The sequence below is a fragment of the Felis catus genome, chromosome B2 (genome assembly GCF_018350175.1).
Source record: "Felis catus isolate Fca126 chromosome B2, F.catus_Fca126_mat1.0, whole genome shotgun sequence".
Lineage (NCBI taxonomy): Eukaryota > Metazoa > Chordata > Mammalia > Carnivora > Felidae > Felis > Felis catus.
The window spans coordinates 37,351,985-37,374,863 of NC_058372.1; the positions used below are offsets into that span (position 1 = coordinate 37,351,985).

A 22,879-nucleotide genomic window follows, 5' to 3' on the forward strand; every position below is an offset into this window, starting at 1 on the left:
CTACATCACATTTTTACTGACTGTATAGATTTTTATAGGGCTTTACCAGGATTTATTATTACAGATACCATTACAAACAGCCTTGTACATACATCTTTGTACACTTGTTATTTTTAAAAAAACTGATTAAGTGTTAAATACATGAGTATTTATAACATGTGTATAAAATATAAAATGTTGGTTATTTTGCACCACCATTTCTATATTTTGCTCCATCTTCCTTGTCTTTGACTTCTTGCTGAATATGAATTTTTTTCATTCTACTTTTATCCCTGTGCTAGTTTGGAATTTATGTACTATTTCTATTTTTTTACTGGTTACCCTAGAAATTTTAACATCCAATATTAATTAAGTGTAAAATTAGTATCTTCGGGCACCTGGGTGGTTTAATCAGTTACGCATCCGACTTCGGTTCAGTTCATGATCTCAACGTTTATGGATTCAAGCCTCGTGTCAGGCTCTGTGCTGACAGCTCAGAGCCCGGAACCTGCTTTGGTCAGATTCTGTGTCTCCCCTTCTCTCTACCCCTCCCCTGCTCGTACTCTGTTTCTCTCTCTCTCTCTCTCTCTCTCAAAAATAAATAAACATCAAAAAAATTTTTAATTAGTATCTTTACCCTCCTCCAATAAAAATCTCTTAGGTAATTTTAACTATAGTTACTCACCTCCTGGCATCCCAATAATTTAATTTTATCCTTTTTTTTATAAACCCACAATTAAAAATATAATTATCGTTTTATGCCATAATGATGTTTACATTTGCCCATGCATTCACCCAATCTTTACTACCACAAACCTTCCACCAGAATAATTATCTTTTCTGAAGTGTATCCTTTAGAATTTCCTTCAATGTCTTATTTTGCCCTCCTTTGTAAAAACAAGCAAACAAAAAAGCACCTTATTGACTTACAATTTGCCTATCATAAATTGATTCATTTTCAGTGGTCAATTCAATTATTTTTATTAAGTTTACAAACTTCTGTGACTATCACCCACCACCTAATTTTAGAATATTACCATCACCCCTGAAAAGAATCCTCATGTCCATTTGTAATCAGTGAGATCAGTTCTCACTACCACCCCCACTCAGCCTTAGGCAACCACTTATTTATGTCTCTATAGATTTGCCTTTCTGGACATTTCCTGTAACTGGAATCATATACTATGTGGTCTTTGGTGGATGCATTCTTTCACTTAGTATAATGTTTCTGAAGCTCACCCGTGTTGTAGCATGGATCAGTACTTCATTGCTTTTATTGTCAAACAGTATTCCAATATATGAACATACCACATTTTGTTTATCTATTTAAAAGCTGATGAACATTTGGGTAATTTCCACTTTTTGCTGCCGTGAACATTCACGTACAAGTCTTTGTGTAGATATGTCTTTTCATTTCTCTTGAATAGATAATTGGAAATATAATTATTGGATAATATGTTTAACCTATTCTTAACATTTTTAGAAACTACTAAATTGTTTTCCAACGTGGCTGCACCATTTTACAATACCCTCCAACAATGTATGAGGGTTCAAGTTTCTCTGATTCTTGCCAACACTTGTTATTGTCTCTTTTTTTATTATAATCATTCTTGTAAGTCTGAAGTCCTATCTCATTGTGGTTTTAATTTGCATTTTTTATGTAAATAATGAGCATCTTTTCATGTGTTTATTGGCCTTAATATAGCTTTTGTTTGTGAAATGTCTGTTTAAATTTTTTGTGTTGTGTTCATTGATTTTTTTTTTTTTTAGTGTTTATTTATTGTTGAAAGAGAGACAGAGCATGAGCAGGGGAGGGACAGAGAGAGAGGGAAAAGAATCTGAAGCAGGCTCCAGGCTCTGAGCTGTCAGCACAGAGCCTGACACGGGGCTTGAGTTCACAAATTGTGAGATCATGACCTCAGCGGAAGTCGGACGCTTCACTGACTAAGCCACCCAGGCGCCCCTATTCTTGAAAGATAATTTTGCTTGGTATACAATTCTTGTTTTATAGTTATTTTATCCTAACATATGCAGCACACTCTGCCATTTTCTTCTGGCTTCCATTGCTGTTGTTGAGGATTGGCCATCAGTCTAATTGTCACTTCTTTCTAGATAATCTTTTTTCTCTCTCGTTGGTTTTAAGATATTCACTTTGTTTTGAGTGTTTTACAATTTCACTGTGATATGTCTACATACGATTTCTATTTATTTATTTGTTTATCCTACTTAGGAGGCATTGAATTTCCTGAACTTGAGGATTCAAGTCTTTCATCAATTCCCGGTCATTATTCTACCCCTTATTATCTTTTTTATTCTCTCTTTTCTATCTTTCTGAAGCTTGCCTGAGATGCATGTTAGAACGTATCACTCTATCCTATATGTCTCTTAACTTCTCTTTCACATTCCCTATTTGTTTTCCCCTCTGTGGCATTCTGGATAATGTCTGCAGATCTATTTTCTGGTTTCCTAATTATTTATTTGGCTGAATCTAATCTGCTATTTGACTCATTGTTAACTGTTATGGTGGGCAGAATAATGACCCCCAAAGATATCCACATCCCAATCCCCAGAACCTGTATATATGTTACCTTATGTGGCACAAAGGATTTTACAGATTTTCTTGAGGGTAAGGACCTTGAGATGGGGATGTTATTGTAGAATATCAAAGGCCCAATATAATCAAATGAACCTTAGAAGTGGGAGATGGAGGAGGAAGAGTGGGTCAGAGAGATGAAATAGAAGCAGGGGGAAAGATACAAAGCAAGAAAGGAACTTGACCTGCCTTTGTGATCTTTGAAGATATAGGAAGGGGATGCAGATGGCCTCAGGAAGCTAGGAAGGGCCCTCACCTGACAGCTAGCAAAGAATTGGGGACCTCAGTAAGAAAGTGAATTCTTCCAGCAACTCAAATGAACAAGGAAATGGATCTTCCCCAGCAGCCTACAGAAAGGAACTCAGCCATGCTGACAATTTGATTTTAGCCCAATGAGTACTATGTCAGGCTTATTAACTAAAGAATGGTAAGATACTAAATTTATGTTGTTTTAAGCTTCTTATTTTGTGGTAATCTGTTCTAGCAGCAATAAAAAACTAATACAGGTTTTCAATTTTAATATTTTAAAAAATTTCCAGAGGTTCTATGCTATTCATGTTTAGAGTTTCCTGTTTCATACTTACATTTTAAATCATCCTTTTTTTCTTCTTAAATTTTTATTAAAATTCAAGTTAGCTAACATACATGCAGTATCAATCATCCTTTTTTTCCCCCCTGATATAATAAAAACATCTTTGTAACATACATCTGAAAATGTATTATCTGTGATCTCTGCAAGTTTGTTTCTGCTTTCTGTTGTTTCTACTGGCTCTGCTCAGAATAAAAATTCTTGTTTAGTTTCTTCATGGGTTCTGTAAGGTTTGATTGTGAACTCAAGTCTGTTGGAAATTAACTGTTGGATTCTTTGAGACCTTGTTGTGGGCACATTATTCCAGGACGGGTGTGTGTTTGGTTTTACCAGCTGCCACATAGAACTTCCTAAAAATACCTTAAAATAAATTTTTGGTTTGAGGTTTTTAAAATCACATAGATGATATGAATGAATGTTGATTAATGCAACAAACCTAGTGAATTAATAAGTAACAGGCTGGGGCACCTGGGGTGGTCCAGTCAGTTGAGTGTCCAACTCTTGATTTTGGCTCAGGTCATGATCCCAGGGTCGTAGGATTGAGCCCCATGTTGGGTCTGCATGGAGCCTGCTTGGGATTCTCTCTCCCTCTCCCTCTGCCCCTGCCTTACTCTTTCTCTCTTTCGATAGATACATAGATAGATAGATAGATAGATAGATAGATAGATAGATGATAGATAGAATTCACAGGAAGAGGCAGTTCAAGATAGCAGCATAGGAATATCCTGAACTAACTTACCCCCACAGAGACACCAAATCTACAGCTACATATGAAGCAATTCCTTCTTAAAAAGACCTGAAAACTGAGTAGCTGCTCCACAATGAAGCATGAAAGAGCTACACTGAGATGAATAGGAGAGGCACAGATGTTGTCTCACCCAAAACCCTGCCCCTGGCACAGTGACACATCATTGAGAGGGATCTCATAAATACAGAGCTTCTCCTTGGGAAGCAAGGAGTTTGTGCCCCACATCAGGTACTCCAGCTGTTGGGACCTGTACCAGAGAGACAGATCCCAAACTTCCTGGGTTTTAAAACCAATGGGGCTTATGTCTAAAAGACCCAAAGGGCTGTAGGGAATCAAGAACAGGGCTCTTATGCAGACTCACTCACCCCTTGATTCAGAGCAAAAAACAGCAGTTTGAAAAGCACTTAGATCATATGTGAAGGAGATTCACCTGCTAATCTTAAGGCATCTGCTAGAGAGCAGGGACCTGTTGGGACTATCACTAAGGATGGTGACACTGGTTGGCCTTACTAGTGCTATTAGGGATATTCGAACCCCAGTGCTTTTCTGTGGCCCTGCTAAGGCTGGTAGGCCACCCCAGCCCCACTTTTTCCCATAGCCCTGCTAAAGCCAGCAGACATTCCACACAGAGGATATTCCTGCATGCCTAGCTCTAGTGGCCAGGATCGCTTGCATTTCTGGGCCCCACAGGACTGAAACAATTAGAAGGACAGTTCTTAATAGGCTTCCTCCCGCAAGGCATGGCACACGCAGCAGACCAAAACACAACCTCAGTCTTCCTGTGAAAAAGGCCTTATTTACTTATTGGCTGTCAACATAAAACAGACTGTGATATTTATAGGCTGTTATATGTGAGACTCATGGTAACAAAACAAAAGTCTGTAGTAGATACACAAAAGATAATAGGAAAAGAATCTAAACATAACACTGCAGAAAGTCATCAAACCACAAGGGAAGAGAGCAGAAGAGGAAAAGGACAGGGAAGAACTACAAAACAATCAGAAAACAATTAACAAAATAGCAATAAGCACATACCTATCAATAATTACTTCAAATGTAAATGGGCTAAATTCTCCAATCAAAAGACATAGAAAGTTAGAGAGGGAGGGAGGCAAACCATAAGAGACTCTTAAAAACTGAGAATAAACTGAGGGTTGATGGAGGGTGGGAGGGAGGGGAGGATGGGTGATGGGTATTGAGGAGGGCACCTGTTGGGATGAGCACTGGGTGTTGTATGGAAACCAATCTGACAGTAAATTTCATATTATAAAAAAAAGACATAGAGTAGCTGAATGGATTAAAAAAAGACACATCTATGTGCTGCCTTCAAATGTAAGAACACACACAGACTGCAAGTGAAGGAACAGAAAGTGATGGTTTATGCAAGTGGAAACTGAAAGAAAACTTGGGTAGTTACATCAGACAAAATAGACTTTTAAACAAAGACTGTAATAAAAGACAAAGATGGTCATTACATAATGATAAAGGGGTCAATTCAACAAGAAGATATGACATTGGTAAATATTTGTGCACCCAACTTATAAGCACCTAAGCAAATACTAACAGACCAAAAGGGAGATATTGACAGCAATACAGCAATAGTACAATAGTACAATGCAATACAATAATAGTAGGGGACTTTAATATCCTACTGACTCTCACACTGATGCACACACACCATCTGTGTGTCCAGACCCAGCCATTTCTTTTTTTTTTAATTTTTTTAAAAATATTTATTTATTTTTGAGAGAGAGACAGAGACAGAGCATGAGTGAGAGGAGGGGCAGAGAGAGAGGAGACACAGAATTGGAAGCAGGCTCCAGGCTCTGAGCTGTCAGCACAGAGCACGATGTGGGGCTTGAACTCATGAATCGTGAGATCATGACCTGAACTGAAGTCAGATGCCTAACTGACGTAGCCACTCAGGCGCCTCTAGGTCCAGCCATTTCAAGACAAAAACTAGGTTTGTACCCTTCAGAGCATCTGGTTGACCTAGAAGAGATATAGAGAGAACAAAAACAAGGGAGAGACACAGACAGACTATTCTCTTCTAAAGCATTCTATTCTGTTCCTCCACATCAGGTATTAAAATGGTATTGACAAATGCACCCCTCTTCCACTAGACAGAGAAAGGCACCAAGGTGGGGCGGGGGGAACCTGTTCACCACCATATTCTAGCACCTAGCTCAGTGCCTGGTACATAGTAAATCTTTATTTGGGTACATGGATTTTAATTTAATTTAATTTAATTTAATTTAATTTAATTTAATTTAATTTAATTTAATTTTTTTAAGTTTATTTATTTACTTGTGAGAGAGAGAGAGAGGCAGAGAGAGAGAGAGAGGGAGGGAGAGATAGAATCCCAAGCAGGCTCCACACTGTCAGCATGGAGCCTGATGTGGGGCTCGAACTCACAAACCATGAGGTCATGACCTGAACCTAAACCAAGAGTCAGGTGCTTAACTGACTGAACCACCCAGGTGCCCCTGGACACATGGATTTTAAAGATGAGTGGGATTTTTAGACTGGTGGAGCAGATGGATGCCAATAGATTACTTTGGAAATCATAAAACCAGTGGTAAAGTGAGAAAACAAAACAGAAAAAAAAATGAAATTTTAATAATTTGTAATTCACAGAGGAATTATGAGTGATTCTCTTAGAGCTAACAAATTACCATATAATTATAGATTCTTATGACCAGTCTTTAAGTGGGAGAAAATAAAAGGAGGTGTGTTGGTTGTCCAGCATGAGGTTTGCAGGTTAGTGTGACAAGCAAAATTGGATAGTACTGCTTTGGGTTGCCAAGGACATTTATGGAATCTCTTTCTCTGGAGATGGAGACCCTTTCATTTCTGTAATGTTCTCCATGTCTTGTTAGGAGGCAATAGTTAGCAGGCAGAATGAATCTCTACTTTTTTTCATTCCTGTGGGTTGATTATAAAGTTTCCTTCCCTCCACCCCCCTCCTTTTTCTCGGTGTGGCTTGAAGTGATCGTATCAGTTCATTTTAGCTTTAATAATGATCTCTGAAGGTACATTTCCCTGCTACATTCTGAACAGTTCACTCTTTTATCAGGTATCAGAGTAACACTGCTTCTGCTGTTCTTGAAACAATTACCAACATTCAACCCAAAGAGAGTGGAGGGGGAGTCGGAGAGACCCGGGAAGCCATTGTTTATAGATTATCTGAAGATATGCTGAGCAAACTGCCTCCTGACTACATTCCTCATGAGGTAAGCCATGCCCTGGTGTGTACAGGGCTATCTTCGGGTTCCGCAAAGTTGAGGGAGATCCTGGGACCTCCCTCTCTGCTCATTTCCACTTCCTTTGCAACTCCTTCTTTTACCCTTGTGACCTTCCCTTCCTTGCCCCTTCTCAGGCATCTTGCAAATTATGATCTGCACTTTTCTTTGTTACCCTCTACTCCACTTTCTCTTTCAATCACCTTTTCTCTACCCTTCTCCATCCCTGTGTCTTTTGATACCAAGATATCTTACCCATCTAGGCTTTGTCCATTCTTTGAACGTACCCCTTGTTTTTGTCCCTTGTAGTCTCACAATCCTCCCAGTCAGGTAATAGGAAAGCAGACCATTTAAACGAATTCACTCCCGGTGTGAATGGCAATAATTTTCTACTTCTTGAACCTCACAGTTGTTTGCTTATTAATCTAAATAAGTTTTTCTCAATTTTTTTGTAAAATCTCAAGACCCCTTTACAAAATGAGGACCCAAACAGCTTTTGTTAATGTGAGTTATAACTACTGATATTTAATATATTAGGAATTTAAATGGAGACATTTCAAAAATATGTATTAGTTTATTGTTAAATAAGAGTAATAAACCCCATTACATGTTAACATAAATAACATTTTTATTAAAAAGTAAGTATGGGGGAGCCTGGGTGGTTCAGTCGGTTAAGCATCTGACTCTTGATTTCCGCTGAGGTCCTGATCTCCTGGCTCGTGGGTTCAAGCCCCACATAGGGCTCTGTGCTGATAGTGCGGTGCCTGCTTGCGATTCTCTCTCTCCCTCTCTGTCTGCCCTTCCCATGCTCATGCTTTCTCTCTCTCTCTCTCTCTCTCTCTCTCTCTCTCTCTCTCTCTCAAAATAAATAAACATGAAAAAAAATAATTATGTTTTCCAAGATAAAAATATTCATTGAGAATAATGGTATTGTTTTACATTTTTGCAAATCTCTCTAATGTCTCATTTAATAGAAGGCAGGTGGATTTTCATATCCACATGGTTGTGATACTACATGTCCTGTAGCCCTGGAAACCTTCACTGTATATTCCTGAGAGAAGAAGAGTCAAAAAGTCAAGTGATATCCTAGTATTACTATGAAAATAGTTTTAACTTTGTGGACCCCCAAAAGGATCTCAGGGCCTTCAGGGGTCCCAGGCCACACTTTGAGAACTGCTGATCTAAAAAAAAAAAAAAAAAGTCTCTTTATAGTGAGATTTCTGGGTGGTTGAAAGTTCTGTGAAAAGTCCTCCAACTTGGTCTTCTTCCTGCAAGAAGACAGGGTTGTGTCCTCTGGCCATCCAGGGCCTCCTCTCTGCTGTTCTCAGTGTCCTCTCCTCACTGCTGGTGGGCAGAGCCTCACCTGAGCCCCAGATGGGGCTGAGTCAAGTTTAGCTCTTCAACCAAGAAGTGAGAGGCTAATGCCCTAGTGCTAGTGTAACTGTGGTCTTGTGTCTACTCTGTCCTGCTTCCTCAAGTCTGGGAAAAATGAACTTGTCAGCTGGGAGCCCTTAGGATCCTTGAGCTACAGGCTTCCCACTGCAGTGAGTACCCCCAAAACTAAAACAAAACAAAACAAAACAAAACAAAACAAAACATTTTCTTCACTCTTAAAACAGTTTTTGTTTCCATTATGTAGATAAGTACCAAGACATTTGGCCAAGATACTGAAATCAGTTGCTTCACATAGAGACAGATATAGTAAGGGAAGGAAATATTTTTTAATGGATACAATATACTTTCAACGGTCCATTGTAAGTGATCTTCAGAAGGCAGATGGGACATAAAACCTGCCTTCAGAGATTTTAAAAATTGGCATGTGGAAGTGAAATAAAACTCACTCTAGATGCCTAGACCACAGGCTGGTATACCAGAGGAGGCTTCTAAGATCTTGGGATAATTTGAGGTGTCCAGGGTTGGTTGGGGCCATTCCTCCGAGTTCTCTGTGCTGGCAACATCCTAGCAGGAACTGAGTGTGAGGGATGTCATTAGGTGGGTTGCTAAATGGGAAGGAGTTTGTACTGAGGCATCTAAAACTGCTTCCTCTTTCAAGATCACTTACCTTTTAGTGTCCTTTATTTTACTGAAGAGAGAGATTTGTTCTTGAAAATGTGGCTGTAAAGTGAATTTTATAAATTGAAATATAATTATACTATTGACTTTCATAGTAAAAATGGAGCCACATTACTGAAGAAGAGACTACTTGGTCCCAGAAATATAATGAAAATCCTATGTAAGACTGCAGCAAATCTTTCATCTTATTAGTAAAAAGATAATTTGGAGCTGGAACAATAACCATACTCAAAATAAAATCAGTACTAAAATTATATTTTCAAGAGTTAAGTTTTTCCTAAGCTTGACTCTATTGCAAAAGAAGTTTCTCCTTTAAAACGGTAAGTAGGGTAAGGCAATTTGTTTGAGGCTGTTAGCATACTAAAAAACACCTACCTGGCCTGTTGATTTGACGTTGTAGCCAATACCTGGGCTTAATTTCCCACATATGGGGGTTGCAAAAGTATTTCCATAATTTCCTTTCTCCTTCAGTGTGAATTTCTACACAGTAGTCGTGATTTAAAGGGGGTGATATATATGCTCTTCAGCCACTGGAGACTGAAGGGCCTGAGCTGAGAATGAGGCAGTGGAGCCTGCAAAAATATAAGTTCTAGAACCAGGAATTTGAGAGAATACCTGAAGGTTGGTATGGTGAGTGGGTTAGGGACCTCCACTGGCATGTTTGACTGGGATTTATATCATTCGCTCTGCCTGCCCAGATACTCCCACCCAGGCTCTTCCTTTTTATATCACTGCTTGCCTGAGTTTGTGCTTCCCCTTTTCATCCTTCACCCACTAGAAGTGGCCCAACTGCAGGAAAGCAGAGGTGTCCATTGCTCAGTGGGACACTTTAGCACCATGCTAGCAAACCTAGCATATAAAATGAGAAGGATGGAACAGATGAACTTGAAGGCCATCGTCTCTAACATTCCATGACTCAGGATGGGGCGGTGGGCATCTCCAGCAGAGAACCTACAGTTGAATGGCTTTCTGGTGATTCTGCAGACTGGTACATCAGTCTAAATTCTCTCCCACTCCATGTGCCTATCCTTACCCCTCATGTACTGGCATCTCTTTGATAGTGGCCAGCAGAAAGTTCAGATCTCTGTATGAGCTCTTGCCAGGACTCACAGTCAATCTTTTCTTGGGCATAGGACACTAGATTGAAATGTGTATATATATTGGCTTATTTTCCAATAATTGTTATATTTTATTATTCCCACAACCAGATGCTTTTATATTGATCTCTTCAAAATGGTCAATAAATGATATACACCAAAAATAACAAATGACAGGTGCTTAATGGCTCTCCCACGAAGTCAAATATTTTCATTGATTAGATTAGGAAAGGCTCTCTTTAGTCGCCCTGGCCAAGGCAACAATGATCTTAGGACACTGCAGCCAATCGTTCATTGGTAACTGCTCTGTAAAGATTTTGTCCGTATTAACTTTCTGTGGCATTTCTAATAACAACTCTGTAAGCATTATGAAAAAAATATTCCAAACTGTACTCTTATAAAGGTTAGATTGCAAAGGAATATTTAACTGATACTTAGTACTTAATCATTTAAAAGGGAAAAAAGGTACAATTCTATTTCAGCTTTTTAAAGTACATTTCCAATTATCAACTAAGTACAATCAATAGGAAATAAAAATCATTTTAGTTGAACAGTAGTTTTTGAGGCCCAGAAAATGGGGAATTTAATGGCAAGTTTGGTTCTGCAAAAGATATTTTAGAATCCATTTGGTAGAGATATATCCAGAGGAAGAAAAAGAACAGAGAAAGGAGAGATCATTGGAAGAGAAATAGCAGATGATAAAAGAAATTTAGAAATTCATTTCTTTTTTTTTTTTTTTTTTTAAACGTTTATTTATTTTGGGGACAGAGAGAGACAGAGCATGAACGGGGGAGGGGCAGAGAGAGAGAGGGAGACACAGAATCGGAAACAGGCTCCAGGCTCCGAGCCATCAGCCCAGAGCCTGACGCGGGGCTCGAACTCACGGACCGCGAGATCGTGACCTGGCTGAAATCGGACGCTTAACCGACTGCGCCACCCAGGCGCCCCTAGAAATTCATTTCTTGTATGCTTTTTTTTTTAAGGTGAAGGCTCGTTTGATCAAGATGGGACATCTTAATTCAATGAACATATTTCTGAGACAAGAAATTGACAGAATGCAAAGAGTCATCTCAATACTTCGCAGTAGCTTGAGTGATCTAAAATTGGCCATTGAGGGAACAATCATTATGAGTGAGGTGAGCTATTATCTCAATTGTCATTTCCCTCTTCTGCTGATTTCTCTTGTTCTTATATTTTAACTTTACCTTTTTCAGAATTTGAGAGACGCCCTGGACAACATGTATGATGCTCGCATACCTCAGATCTGGAAAAGAGTGTCCTGGGATTCATCCACACTGGGCTTCTGGTTCACTGAACTTCTGGAAAGAAACGCTCAGTTTTCTACTTGGATATTTGAGGGGAGGCCCAATGTATTTTGGATGACTGGTTTCTTTAATCCGCAAGGTATGTGCTCATAGGAGAGCGGGTAAAGTTGGAAGGTGAGGGTAGTTGCACTGTGGGATGAATATGTATGATATATAATAATACAGAGGTACAGCTTGCTAAGTTCTGGGCATAGGCTTTCAAAGGCTGGGGAACACAGATGATCCTTCTGTAATTGTTCTGCAAATTCAACCTGAAATTCATTCTACCATTGCTTCCACAATATGGAGGCAAACCTTCCATTTTTCTTCTCACCTACTTCAGCAAGCCTGTGGTCAGGACATGTGAAATAGTAAAGTTTTATTCAGATCTTAGTTTTAAATGTTTTATGAAAATGTCAAACATGAAGCACCAAAACATGCAAAAATTTTTCTAGGTTGCAGGAAATTAGATTGATTTCAAAACTGATCATGTGGCATTTAGTGAACTTCTAGACTCGGCCCCCTCTCAGTTTTTTACCCCCTGAAAAAGTGCTTTGTGATTCTGCTGCATTTCTTCCTTCACTCTAGAAATTCTTACTAAGTATTTTTTACTAAGTTACTAACCAGATGTCTATTGACATAATAAAGTGTGCATAATTTGGTAAACCCACTAAACCCATAATTTCATAAAACCCACTATGGTTAAAGTTAGTGTTTTGGATTTAGAAATTTGTGGAGTTCATTGAATTCATAAAGTTCAGAGACACAACAACTTTTTGCCTTACTACAATACGGATAATTTTACTTCAAGTAATTCTTATTTTTTAAAGTTTTATTTAAATTCCAGTTAGTTAACATATAGTGTAATATGAGTTTCAGGTGTACAGCATAGTGATTCCACACTTCCATATATCACCTGCTGCTCATCACAAGTGCCCTTCATAATCCCTATCACCTATTTCATCCATCCCCCCCCACCAACCTCCCCTCTAATAACCATCAGTTTATTCTCTATAGTTAAGAGTTTGTTTTTTGATTTGCCTCTCCCTTTTTCCTTTGCTCATTTGTTTTGTTTATTAAAATCCACAAATGAGTGAGAGCATATAGTATTGGTCTTTCTTTGACTGACTTATTTCGCTTAACATGATACTCTCTGGCCTTATCCATGTTGTTGCAAATGGCAATATTTCATTCCTTTTGATGGCTGAGTAATATTACATTGTGTATACATATACCATAACTTCTCTATCCATTCATCAGTTGATGGGCATGTGGGCTGCTTCCATAATTTGGCTATTGTAGATAATGTTGCTATAAACATTGGGGTGCAAGTGTGTCCCTTTGGATCAGTATTTTTGTATCCTTTGGGTAAATATCTAGTAGTGCCATTGCTGGATCATAGGGTAGTTCTATTTTTAACTTTTTGATGAACCTCCATACTGTTTTCCACAATGGTGGTACAAGTTTGCATTCCCAACAGTGCAAGACAGTTTCCCTTTCTCCACACCCTCACCAACACCTGTTGTTTCTTGTGTTGTTGAGTTTAGCCTTTCTGACAGGTGTGAGGTGATATCTCATTGTAGTCTTGATTTGCTTTTCTCTGACAGTGAGTAATGTTGAGCATCTTTTCAGGTGTCTGTTGGCCACCTATATTTCTTCTTTGGAAAAATGTCTATTCAGGCCCTCTGCCCAATTTTTAGTTGGATTATTCATTTTAGGGGTGTTGAGTTGAAGTTCTCTATAGATTCTGGATACTAACCCTTTATCAGATATGTCATTTGCAAATATCTTCTCCCATTCTTTAGGTTGCCTGATAGTTTGCAGAAGCTTTTTTTTTTTTTTTGCAGTCCCAATAGTTTATTTTTGCTTTTGTTCCCCTTACCTCAGGAGTCATATCTAGAAGGAAGTTGCTATGGTTGATGTCAAAGAGGTTACTACCTGTGTTCTCTTCTAGGATTTTTATGGTTTCAGGTCTCACATTTAGGTCTTTAATCCATTTTTAATTTATTTTTGTGTATGGTGTAAGAAAGTGGCCCAGTTTCATTCTTTTGCATGTTGCTGTCCAGTTTTCCCAACACCATTTGTCAAAAAGACTGTCTTTTCCCCACTAAATATTCTTTACTGCTTTGTTGAAGATTAATTGGCCATGTAATTATGGGTTCATTTCTGGGTTTTCTATTCTGTTCTGTTGATATAGGTATCTATTTTTGTTCCAGTACCATACTGTGTTGATCACTACAGGTTTGTAATATAACTTAAAGTCTGGAATTATGATGCTTCAAGCTTTGCTTTTCTTTTTCAAAATTGGCTTTGGCTATTTGGGGTCTTGTGGTTCCATACAAATTTTAGGACTGCTTGTTCTAGCTCTGTGAAAAATTCTGTTGGTACTTTGAAAGGGATTGAATTAAATATGTAGATTGCTTTCGGTACTATAGACATTTTAACAATATTTGTTCTTCCAATCCATGATCATGATCATGGAATGTCTTTCCATTTTTTTTCTGTCATCTTAAATTTCATTCATCAATGTTTTATAGTATTCAGAGTACAGGTCTTTTTCTTGTTTGGTTAGGTTTATTCCTACGTATCTTATGGTTTTTGGTGTAATTATAAATGGATTGATTCCTTGTCTTTCTACTGCTTCGTTATTGGTGTATAGAAATGCAACATATTTCTGTATGTTGGTTTTGCATCCTGCAACTTTACTGAATTCATGTATACGTTCTAGCAGGGTTTTTTGGTGGAGTCTTTAGGGTTTTCTATGTAGAGTATCATGTCATCTGCAAATAGTGAAAGTTTGACTTCTTCCTTGCTGATTTGGATGCCTTTTGTTTCTTTTTGTTGTCTGATTGCTGTGGCTAGGACTTCTAGTACTATGTTGAATAAATGTGGTGAGGGTGGACATCCCTGTCTTATTCCTGACTATAGAGGAAAAGCTTTCAGTTTTTCTCCATTAAAGATGATATTAGCTATGGGTTTGTTTTTTTTTATATATGGCCTTTATTATGTTGAGGTATGTTCCCTCTAAACCTACTTTGTGGAGGGTTTTTAAAATGAATGGATGTTGTACTTTGTCAAATGCCTTTTCTGTATCTATTGAAGTGATAATATGGTTCTTATCCTTTCTTTTATTATGTGGTGTATCACACTGATTGACTTGTGAATATTGAACCACTCCTGCAGCCCAGGAATAAATCCCACTTGATCGTGGTGAATAATTCTTTTAATGTACTGTGGAATTTGATTTGCTAGTATCTTGTTGAGAATTTTTGCATTCATGTTAATCAGGGATATTGGCCTGTAATTCTCCTTTTTAGTGAGGTCTTTGTCTGTTTTTGGAATCAAGGTAATCTGGCTTCATAGAATGAGTTTGGAAGTTTTCTTCCCATTTCTATTTTTTGGATCAGTTTGAGAAGAATAGGTATAACTTTTCTTTAAAGGTCTGATATAATTCCCCTGGGAAGCCATCTGGCCCTGGACTTTTGTTTGTTGGGAGATTTTTTATTACTGATTCAATTTCTTTGCTAGTTATGGGTCTGTTCACATTTTCTATTTCTTCTGTTTTACTTTTAGTAGTTTGTATGTTTCTAGGAATTTTCCCATTTCTTCCAGATTGCCAGTTTGTTGGCATACAATTTTTGATAATATTCTCTTATGATTGTATTTCTGTGGTGTTGGTTGTGATCTGTCCACCTTCATCCATGATTTTATTTATTTTGGTCTTTTTTTTTTTTAATAAGTCTGGTTACGGGGTTATCAATTTTACTAATTCTTTCAAAGAATCAGCTCTTAGCTTTGTTGATCTGTTCTACTGTGTTTTTGTTGTTGTTGTTGTTGTTTTTGCTTGTTTCTATATCATTCATTTCTGTTCTAATATTATTATTTCCCTTCTGGCTTTAGGCTTTATTTGCTATTTCTTTTCTAGCTCATTTAGGTGTAAGTTTAGGTTGTGTATTTGAGACTTTTCTTGCATCAGGTAGGCCTGATGGCTATATACTTCCCTCTTATGACTGTCTTTGCTGCATCTCAAGGTTTGGGACTGTCATGTTTCCATTTTCATTCGTTTCCATATACTTTTAAATTTCTTCTTTAATCTCCTGGTTAACTCATCCATTATTTAGTAGGATGTTCTTTAATGTCTATGTATTTGTGGTCTTTCCACATTTTTTTCTTATGATTAACTTCAAGTTTCATAGCATTGTTGTTCTGAAAATACACATGGTGTGATCTCAGTCTTTTTGTACTTGTTGAGAGCTGATTTGTGACCCAGTATGTGATCTGTTTTGGAGAATGTTCCATGTTAACTCAAAAAGAATGTGTATTCGGCTGTATTAGGATGAAATGCTCTGAATATATCTATTAAGTCCATCTGATCCAGTGTGTCATTCAAAGCCATTGTTTCCTTGTTGATTTTCTGCTTAGATGATCTGTCCATTGTTGTTAAGTGGGGGTGTTAAAGTCCCTTACTATTACTGTACTATTATCAATGAGTTTCTTTATATTTGTTTTTAAATGACATATATATTTGGGTGTTTACAATTTGGGGGCATAAATATTTACAATTGTTAGGTCTTCTTGGTGGAGAGACCCTCCTCCGCCCCTTCATTATTTAGTTGCACGTTGTTTAACCTTCATGTATTTGTGGTGTTTGCAGATTTTTTTTCTTGAGGTTGACTTCTAGTTTCATAGCTACTTCAAGTAATTCTTGGCCAAAATAATGTTGGATTCCTTACAGTTCAGCATCTTATAGGTCCACTTGTAAAACAATTTAATTTACACATACAAATTTAAGAGGTATTATTGCTACTCACAATATGGTTGAATCTCATAAAATAATCTCAAGTGAAGGAAGTCAAACAGAACACATTGCAATTTGTTATACTGTATACATTGTGATGTATGTATACTGTATAATTCCATTTACACAAAGAATCAAAACAGGCAAAACATATCCATGGTGTTAAAAGTCAGGCTAGTGGTTGCCCTTGAGGGAGAGGGCAGTGATTGCAAAAGGGCGCAAGGGGGCTTCTGGGGGCCTAGGAATGTTCCATTTCTTGATCTGGATGTTGGTTACATGGCTGTATTCTCTTGGTGAAAATTCGTCATGCTGTACACTTATTTACGCAGTTTTCTTTGTATAAATAATACTTCAACAAATAGTATACCTTTAATTGTCCCCTGTGTACATACATTAATTCACTTCATGCATTTTTAAGTATCTTAACGTTTTCTAAATTTAAAACACTAACCATGGCTGTTTGTATGAGCTTACAAAACTATACATAGTATATTACTGTGTCAATAGGCTTTATATTTGTAAAGGACAGCTCCCAGATTTCACTTACCTATTTTTCTCCCAGATTTTCCATTGAATTTGGGGAGGAAACATTTTTATTATGGTTCTCGGATTTCATGTGTCTACTTATGAGTGTCTCTTTCCTCCTTACCAGCCCTCAATTTGAGTGAGTTGTCACCAGGTAATTCCTGACTTGAGGGCCTGAAGAAATAGCACTTAACTTGATTAGGATTGTCTAACCACCTTCCATTTGCTAGCCCCTCTGCTAGGTGCTTTCAATAGAGAGAGATTTGAGACCCAATTCATGCCCTAAAGGAGCTTCATAATCTGATTGGTAAGACAGACCCATCAGCAACTTTAACATAATGTGATAAGTGCTTCACCCGAGTGAGAGCTAAGTGCCATAGTAGTACAGAGGACAGGAAGATGAATTCTGCCAAGGCAAGGCTCCAGAAGAGCTTTATACAGGAAGAATGGGGTAGAATTTGCAGGGACTTGAGAAAGGGGCATTCCAGTCAGAGACCTGAGCAAAGACAAGGCATCTCCAGGGACAGAAGGACAGCAGCATGGCCTGAGTTCAGAAAGGGGAGCAGAGGTGGGGGGCAGTGAGGCTGGCGTGTGGAGTCTTCTGGGGGAGTTTAGGCCACATCATAAAGGCAGTTGGAAGTCCCAATTCGGGATCAAATTGGGTCTTTGATCCAATCTGATCAAAGATCAAAGATCAAAAGATAATCCCAGGAGAAGGTAGAGAGTAGACTGGAGTATGAAGCTTCTGAGCAATGACACTCTTACTGAGTCCAAGGGAGAGAGCCTGGGACCTTAACTAGGTGAAGAGGAAGGGACAGATCTGATGGGGTGACTAAATGGGGGACTTTTTTCATTATTTATTTATTTATTTATTTATTTATTTATTTATTTATTTATTTATTTTAGAGAGAGATAGCAGGAAAAAGGGACAAAGGGGGAGAGAGAGAGAGAGACAGAGAGACAGAGAGAGAGAGAAAGAGAGAGAGGATCCTAAGCAGGCTCCATGCTCAGCACAGAGCCCAGTGTGGGGCTCAATCCCACGACCCTGGGATCATGACCTGAGCCAAAGTCAAGGGTCAGAAGCTCAACTGACTGAGCCACCCACGCACCCTAAATGGGGGATCTTTGAGAGAATAGAGAGAGACAACGGCTGAGGCTAAAGGCCTGGTATAAGGCAGGGAGCGTTGGAAGAGGGACTGGCTGAGAGGAAAGCAAGGAGCACTGGATTTGTCAGCTAGTGCTGGTGGGACATCCAGGTGGAGAGGTGTGTTGGCAGACTTGGAGTTTGGGAGAGGGGTAAAGATCAGTGATTTTTAAAAGGATGTGAGGTCATTAAGTGCATTTTTGATATTCAAGAACCAAGGTAATGGAAGGTTGGTTCATCCCTGGCCTTCCATAGACACAGACAAATTAAGTTGTATACCACAACACACAGTCTCTTTCCATGACTGGTTTGTTTTTTTTTTTCATTAGAAATATGACTTAAAATGGCAAAGTATTAATGTGAACTAATCTGTAATTGTTACTGTTTGTTAAGAAATGTCACAAGCCAGAACGTTTAAAAAAATTCAAATGCAGATGTACATTTCAGTTTTCTTGTCATTATTTGTTAGTAATACTAATCCTTTCTCTTTCCTTAATTTCTGTTTTCAGCTTAAACTCTGATTCTTTCTCTCATGGCTCTCATGTCTTGGAAAGGCCTGGATTCAAGCATGCTACCTTTATGCACATGTACATAGACATATACCCTTGTCTTGTCTATGATTGCTTTTTATTTGTGGCGTAGCATAGTAGAGGTCAGCTTTCCCTGCACACTAATCACTTTTCTGCTTCCTTTTCCTTTTCTTGACATGAGAGAAAAATTACTTTCTGTTCCATATCACCTGACCAAATCTGGACATCACAAAGATTACAGCAATTTCATACATGTTCATAGGCAGTGTGCAAGCAGATAAAGCGCCTTCCAATTGGAAGCTTCTCTGATCACTATTTGACAATAATTGATTCTTAGCATGACTATATCTCCTGGGTTTTATATCTTTTAACCCAGTCCCCTTCAATGAAATTTCTTTCTTTGGCTCAAGATATTTAAATAAATGGGCTTTTTTTTTTTTAATTAAAAAAAAAAACACGTTGAAGTAAAACGTAATTCAGTTTGCAACAAGACCATAGTTTTATTACAAATACGTAGAGTCAAAATCACTTAGGCTATGAAATATTTGAAAATAAAATTTCACATATAACCATTTAGTTTTGTGTTCTTATAATGTAATATGGCATCCAGTACTGTCAGACGTGTGTTTCCCGTGGCGCCTCTAAAGATTGCTCCTCAGGCCTAAGTGCCTTCAAGGCCCATGCTGCCACAAGGACAGGTGATAGCCTTGTGTGCCCCCCAGTCTGTGTCTGAGCTGAATGCTGTTTGTAGCACTGCTCCATTGCCTTATGGCGGTCTGATATTTTGTCAGTCATACTCGAAGAGGCTGAGTCAGCCACCATGGAATGGTATTTTCAGTCCCCTTCACAATAATTTCTTGTAGTAGTTGATGAGCTCACCTATATGGCAGTTAGGCTTGATTATTAAAATGGTCAGGCGGGAGTGCCTGGGTGGATCATTTGGTTAAGCAGCTGACTCTTGATTTCAGCTCAGGGCATGATCTCATAGTTAGTGAGTTCGATCCCTGCGTCGGGCTCTATGCTCACAGTGTGGAGCCTGCTTTGGATCTTCTGTCTCCCTCTCTCTACCCCTCCCTCACTCACACATGATCTTCTCTACCTTTCTCTCTCTCTCTCTCTCTCTCACTATCTCCCTCCCCCCCCCCACTCTCTTTCTCTCTCTCTCTCAAAAATAAATAAATATTAAAAAAATGGTCAAGCTCTCTGTACCCATGACCCTATAATATTTGTTCAATGGCTCAACTTTTGGTAGTGCAGGGATTTGCACCCCAGTGATTACTCAGGTCCAAGAGGACCTTAGTACTCCACCAATTGTTGATACACATGTTCACATATTGTTTAAGATTGTCCTTCTCAGGGGGCACCTGGGTGGCTCAGTCGGTTGGGCGTCCGACTTCGGCTCAGGTCATGATCTCACACTCCGTGAGTCTGAGCCCCACGTCGGGCTCTGTGCTGACAGCTCAGAGCCTGGAGCCTACTTCGGATTCTGTATCTCCCTCTCTCTCTGCTGCTCCCCTGCTCATGCTGTGTCTCTCTCTGTCTCAAAAATAAATAAAAACATTAAAAAAAAAAAAGATTGTCCTTCTCAGGGTTCTTGAAGGAATTGTTCTGTCTCTTGTTCCCACAGGTGTACATTTTCAGAGTATCATGTACATATGATTTAGATTCTAATTTGTGTGTGTGTGTGTGTGTGTGTGTGCGCGCGTGTGCACGCTGGCCTGTGTCGTAGGTGTAGAAAATGAGTTGTAATGAGCCTGGCTTCAAGTAGGGATTGACTGCCTTTCAAAACCTCTTAATTGATAGCCATGCTTTGTCATTTGTTGTTAGGTATGATTCACAGGTACTGCTGATGCAGAGGCTGAACATGCTCTTCAGGCCCCACACCTCTATCTTAGATTGAATCATGTAGTATCGTTATTTTACAAATGTTTAACTCCACCTGGAGCCTGATGCCATTTGGATGCCAACTTCTGTTAGGTTTTCTGCTTTTTTTCTCAGTGTCTCAACAATCCGTGTCAGTCTGACAAAGGAGATATCAGTGACAAGTTATACATAGTACAAATCAAGATTTTCTGTTAGAGAGGATTTTGCTAAAGCAAGGGGATAGGTATTTTTTGTCCTGTTATCTTTTTTTATAGTAAAAATTATCTATAACCTCTTGCTGATGTATTTGTTTTCAGGGCAACATCATCAACTAGCAGCACTTTCTGAATGTTTGTCTTATAAAAAGCCTGACGTTTGTTGGGTGGAAAAGTGCACCAAGGTTTAATAGAATTTTAGGATTAGAAGGGACTGGGAGATTTCTTCTAATCCCACAACAATCATAATCATTCCCAAAAGCTACTGTGTGCTGAACCAGAGCTTCCCCTAATGTCTGAGGGAAGCCAGGTGAATGGATCTCAGGGTTCTAAACCTCTGAGTGATAGCACTCACCTGCTCTATCCTCAAACCACAGAATGATTGGACGACTGTGGACACCTTAAAATGCCTCCAAAATGAGTAACAACCCATCTTCCTTGCCTTCATGTCACAGGGGCTTAGATGTACCTGGCTTCAGTCATAATCCTTATACACATCTCTTATAATTCTAGTTTCTGCACATCGTTATCTTCCTTACCAAGTGTCCAATCCCTTCTAATCTGGCCAGCCTCATCACTGCTGTCTCCAAGGCTACCAAACATAGTGACCTTCTTGCCAACTTCATTCCCCCTAACTATACTAGGATGCCAATTCTGGAAACTCTTTAACACCTTGGCTTTCGTCCATCACCTTCCTTGGTTCTCCTCCTGTCTCTTCTAGGACTGCTTCTTAGTCCACTTTTGTAGGCTCTTCTCAAGCAAGTTCTGCCCTTGGCCCTGGTACCTACATGGATGATGTCAACCGTTCTCACAGATGCAACTGTTTATCTGCACATATGACTGACTCATCCAAAGTCCTTGTTTGAGATTCTGATTCTTCACTTCCAACTGTGAATGTAGAGCATTCCATACTCCTGTGAACCTCACCAGTACTGCCATCTGGTCATCTTCCTCCTAAACCATCCTCATCAAGATTCTGTACATTTGTTTATGTATCACCATCCTCCAGATCACCCAATCCTTGTGAATGGTCCTTTCATATCCAAACAGCTTTGAAGAGGGAAGCCAAGAAAGCATAGTGTGGTAGAAGACAAGAGGGGAAAGTAGGAAGTAGTGACAGAAGCTGCCAGAAATCAAGTAAGATAGGACCAAACATGGTCAGATGGCTTTATCAACAAGGAGATTGTTGGCAAAAGAAGTGTCAGTGAGGTGGATGGGGAGGTGGAGGAGTCAGACTTCAAGGTGAGTGAGTAGGACCACAGGAAATGGAGAGACAGAGAATATGAACAAGAAGGATAATTGTCTCAAGCAAGTTGGCTTTGAAGAGGAAAAGCAAGTTGGAGGAGTGGTTGTAAGAAGAAAGGATTTCCTTTTTCCTTCTTATAATGATAGGAGAGGCTTGAGTCTATTCAAATATGGTTGGGAAGAAGCCAGTAGAGAGAGATAGAAGGAGAGTGAGAGACAGACAGAGAGAGAGTGCACACAAAGATAACAGACACAGATAAAAGAAGCAAAGAGGGGATGGCTTCCAAGAGGAGAGATGCACTCTGAGAAGGTGGAAGGACACCACACACATTGTAGGGAGGAATGAGTGTAGATGCAAGTGAGTTTGTCAGTTTGATGGCAAAGAGATAAGGGAGTTCTTATCTGATGCTTTCTATTTTCTCCTTGAAGAAGGACATGAAGTGATCTCAGGAGCAGGAAGGTGTTGGAGGAGAGACTTAAGGAGGGGGCAGAAGTTTGAGAAATTGGGCTACTGAGGGAGACAGGGAAAGATTCGTGGGTGGCTTTGAGAATCCTGTCGAGGAAAGTGGCAATGATGTGGTGGTCTGAGTATTATTCGGCAGCCTGGAATAGGTATAGGAAGGGGGACATTTGGATTCATGTAGGATTGGAGTTTTGGCTGGGCAAGTGATGACAAGAATGAATCTAGACTACCTGGGAAAGAAGGGAAGAAAAGGTGGAGTTCAGGAGGTCTCCAGAAATGATAAGGTCAGGGAATGGAGAGGTCAAGATGCTAAATGGATGCTGAAGAGGCCCAGATGATCGAGGATGCTCAGTGAATGGAGGCAGATAGTATTTGGAGAGGGGAGGAGCATGTGGCCTGAGGGTGTGTTTGTCAAAGCAGCAGAGATTCTCATAAAGGATGGAGGAACAATTGGGAAGGACTGTGTCTTTA

At 39.1% G+C, this 22,879-nt stretch overlaps 1 protein-coding gene across 7 annotated transcripts in view; it reads left to right on the top strand.

Annotated features, from left to right (window-relative positions):
* Nucleotides 1-22,879, top strand: part of DNAH8 (dynein axonemal heavy chain 8) — a 330,151-nt gene that overhangs the window by 297,398 nt on the left and 9,874 nt on the right. For all 7 annotated transcript variants that reach the window (XM_045057486.1, XM_019830547.3, XM_045057484.1 and 4 more), the window contains 3 exons: nt 6,986-7,142; nt 11,305-11,457; nt 11,536-11,725. In XM_045057486.1, the coding sequence (XP_044913421.1) occupies nt 6,986-7,142; nt 11,305-11,457; nt 11,536-11,725 (500 nt within the window). The remainder of the gene's footprint in view (nt 1-6,985; nt 7,143-11,304; nt 11,458-11,535; nt 11,726-22,879) is intronic.